Source organism: Atta cephalotes (genome assembly GCF_000143395.1).
Source record: "Atta cephalotes unplaced genomic scaffold scaffold00014, whole genome shotgun sequence".
NCBI lineage: Eukaryota > Metazoa > Arthropoda > Insecta > Hymenoptera > Formicidae > Atta > Atta cephalotes.
Genome location: NW_012130078.1, coordinates 1,402,639 through 1,406,733, shown reverse-complemented (window position 1 = coordinate 1,406,733; position 4,095 = coordinate 1,402,639). Strand labels below are relative to the sequence as shown.

General features: G+C 35.4%; 1 protein-coding gene across 1 annotated transcript in view; it reads left to right on the top strand.

The window, feature by feature from the left end:
- Positions 1-4,095, top strand: part of LOC105617753 (heparan-sulfate 6-O-sulfotransferase 2) — a 55,336-nt gene that overhangs the window by 25,876 nt on the left and 25,365 nt on the right. Inside the window, exon 2 of the mRNA XM_012199307.1 lies at positions 993-1,396. Within this exon, the coding sequence (XP_012054697.1) occupies positions 993-1,396 (404 nt within the window). The remainder of the gene's footprint in view (positions 1-992; positions 1,397-4,095) is intronic.

Sequence of the window (4,095 nt, the reverse complement as noted above, 5' to 3'; positions counted from 1 at the left end):
GAGAGAGAGAGAGGAGAGAATTTGAACGTTTCTGCCAGACTTCATAATTTTAAAGGAAATTTAATTCTAAATAAAGTATCGAAAATATGAATCGAAAATGCTTTTTTTAAAAGTTAATGCTTAAAAACTTTTTAAATCACGGTATTTTATACATTTTTACAAATATTAAATGTCCTCGGAAGATAACAGTACAAGGTTATATGGCATGTTTGATCCTAATAATATTTCTTAATCGCAGTTCAACTATTTCTAACCAAAACTCGCCGTTTAATTTAAACTTAGTTTATGTACTTAGTTTAAACACACAGAAAAAAGTTGGTAGAAACTAATATCTTACTAAACTTTGATTAACCAAATGTCACTAGGGACTAACTATTTAAACTACGTTGGTAGAAACGGGCTTTAGAGCCTTTTTCATCAATTCCGATTAACACTTATCAATAGTTAATTCAATCACGACTACTAATGTAAGAACTAAACACAGAAGAGGAAGAGAGAGGAGACTGATACATTAAACTGCTGTTGGTACTTCTGCGAGTTGATCGTCGGTTAATTTAACTAAAAGTTGGTGAAAAGGCTTTTAATATTGTTTAATTTTATTTTTATTTATTAATATATATTTATAACATTTATCTTTGACTGATTATTAGCATTCTCATATTTATGTATATGATTTATTACGGTCGAACTTAATACGATCTTAATATGTTTTAATAATATACATCAAATACGAAGAAGAATACCAGCCTACGATTAAAGTTAGATGTTTCAATAATATAATATACATATATTCATTTTAAATGAATTTTATTTCAGATAAGATTGAGCTGATAACTTTCAGACTTTTAACACAATCAATCTGAAACGCTATTAATCCCCCTTCTCCTAAAATTAGAAAAACTGTAAAGAACTTATTTAATAAATAAACTTATTAAATAAAAAAATAAGTATTTGTTGCATTCAAGATATCATCATTCTTGTTTTGTTCAAAGGTGGCACACTATTTGGCAAACATCTGGTGCGAGATTTAGAATTACAAAGACCATGCTCATGTCAACGACGACGCAAGCGTTGCTTCTGTTTCCGTCCAAATCATAACGAAAATTGGTTATTCTCACGATACTCTACTGGCTGGAAGTGTGGATTACATGCGGATTGGACCGAATTGACAAATTGTGTTGATACGGAACTCAATAAAATTGAAGGAGATGAAATTAAGCGCCGTTACTTTTACATAACTATCATAAGGGATCCCGTTGCAAGATATCTCTCTGAATTTAGGCACGTGCAGAGAGGTGCTACATGGAGAGGTGCTCGTCATTGGTGCGGAGGTACTCAAGCAAATATACCTCAATGTTATGATGGTCCCAATTGGAAAGGTGTTACCCTGGAAGAGGTAATATCTCCTGATTTGTTTTATCTTATTGCTATAAAGCTATTGGCTTTTATTGTTATAATATAAATTGTAGTAGTTTATGTATAAGCGTTTTATCTACATATTTAAGGTAAAAACTTTTGTTTTATCTTAAAAAATTTGGATTAAAAGCACTGTAAGAAATAAGCGATAATACGAGAAAAATATCAGGGATTTAAACCAAAGGCTGATCCATATTGGTACATTTCTATCGTGTCTCTGAACCACGCAGCCCAAACTCTAGGTTTGTTCGTGTCGCAGACTCCAACATGCTCCTACTTATTCCAACGTGCTCTATGTTACACAGGTATCCTAAAAAGATCGGGACATCTGAATATCTCGAAAAATTTAATTTTTACAGAAAAATGTTTCAGATAAAAGTTGTAGAATTCAAATAGATCTATTTTACTGATTTTATCAGTTTTGATCTTGGGCGACGTCGCTAAGGTCAGATCAAAGTCACATCGATTTTTTTTAAATGGAACACCCTGCTTTTGATTCCAGAATCTAATAAATGCTGTTGAAAACTTTCCAAAACGCTATAAAGAAATATTTTTGTTATTACTTTTTGAGTGATGTTTGAGTTACAGTACCACCTGGTAGTAGCATTACGCAATGTGTCCGACCGACGAATAAAATTTCTTGAATGTTGTTCAGGATTATGTCCTGGATAATAAGATTTCGTCAAAATCAAGGAAATTATTCCTCTTATTTTCATTTTTGTACTAAAAATTTATTTTTATGTAAAAGTCAAAATAAGAGGAATACTAGATATTCGCGTCGCGTTAGTCACAGAGCATACTCTGAGGAGTATTAAGAGCACGCTCCATTTGCTTCTCCTCCGAAGGTGGTACAATTGGGACATAATATTACGCATGCATAATAATTAAGAATGTGCTGTATCGGAAAAAGTATTTCACGACTATGACAGACCATGGAGGATGGATAGCTACAAAAAATACAAGATTTTCTGTCAATAAATCATTATTAATTTAATTAATAATTTTAAAGCGAAAACCGACAAGAAAATTGATTAATATCAAATTGATGCGAACTATTCCATATTATTTGCACCGATCTCAAAAAACGGATTAAATTAAATGACATGCACAAAACGATTTCTAAATTCGTTCGTATCACTGACCATTGGGGCATATGAATCTAACTGTTCCATTTTACCCAAGTACTCTGGATTTCATTGGAGTACGCGAACAAATCTTCTGATAGCTTCTCTATTGTGTCTATTTCCTCTAAATTTCTTACAATTCGGCCAACCTGAAATTACATCCATTCTGAATGTTCAATTCTAATCGCAATTTGGACAAAGTCTATAAGTTCAATCAGTCTGATAACACATACGACCTGGAATGTCCCCATGGCATACTATTAGGCTATCTTTGATCCGTGAGCGCTTGCTGCTGTTGATGTATTCTTTTAGATCATCAAATAGCAGCGAGCGCTCCATAACAGTTGAGTCTGCTGAATGCGACCCTACTATTAAGACAGTCTATGGGTCCTCTTGAGCTAATTTATAAATTTTTCATTCTGATTGTAAGTCCTAGTTTCTAGAGATTCTGTACCCAGCAAAATGATAACAAATAGTACGCCAGCAAACTTGATCATGATGTTATAGCAGATGTCAAGCTAATTCCTTATTAAGTTTAGTTTCTAACAGTATAATCTGCCATAGAACAATGGTAGACATGCAATAAAAATCGAGCATTCTTTGAACAAATACAATGACAGCAAATATACAGTCACAGATATCGGAAGTTTGCCATATATTAATAACAGAAAAACAGCAGAAATCAAGAATGATTTGATGTTACATTGTGATAGCGAAATCGCGGAAAGGCTACAGTACAATTTATTGTATCAAATAGTGACAGTAAAAACACAGCAAAAAGCACGGCCTGCCGTGCAAAAACGCGTCGAGAATACGCATCATTACGAGCGGAAACAACAATTATATAAATCGCTAATAACAATTTCTATTCCTTTTCGCTCCTAATCATGTTCCGATATTTTCCGATCCTGATCAGCTGCTCCAGTAGCGAGAAAAGATGAGATTACTCTGTCATTGTTGAGCGTTCTCGATAATAACCCACTGGCTTTCCTGCTTAAAAACTGCTGTATCGCCAGGAAAACTCAAGAGTAGAGAGTACTCTGTCCTGTCGAGTGTTCTTGGCCACCGATCAATTACAATTCTTGCGCCGCTGCACCGATAGGATTTCTCCGAAATCAGAGCGTACTCTGTCCCGCCTCGGTCACTTTCTCGGTCACCAGCCAGTTGCCATCTACCGCTTCTATCACGCCAGCAATAGGGGATATTATCTTTGTCGAGTTTTCTCAACCTTTGATTGCAGCAAGTGCACTTTTAATCGGTCTCGACAATAGCGGGATAGAGATTTCTCTGCTTCTCCGACCGAATCAAGTATCGTCTCACTGAATTGCGGATTTCTTCTCATTGCAGTCGGGAAGACGTTTAGAAATTCATCGCCGCGATTGCGATTATGTTGGCGTATATACGCGTTTCGCACGCGCCCCACTAATGCTGCATGTCGGTAAAAATTCTATGACGAGTCCGGTTAGACAGCGATGTACGCGTGCGCACACACACACACACACACACACACACACACACACACACACACACACACACACACACACACACACACACA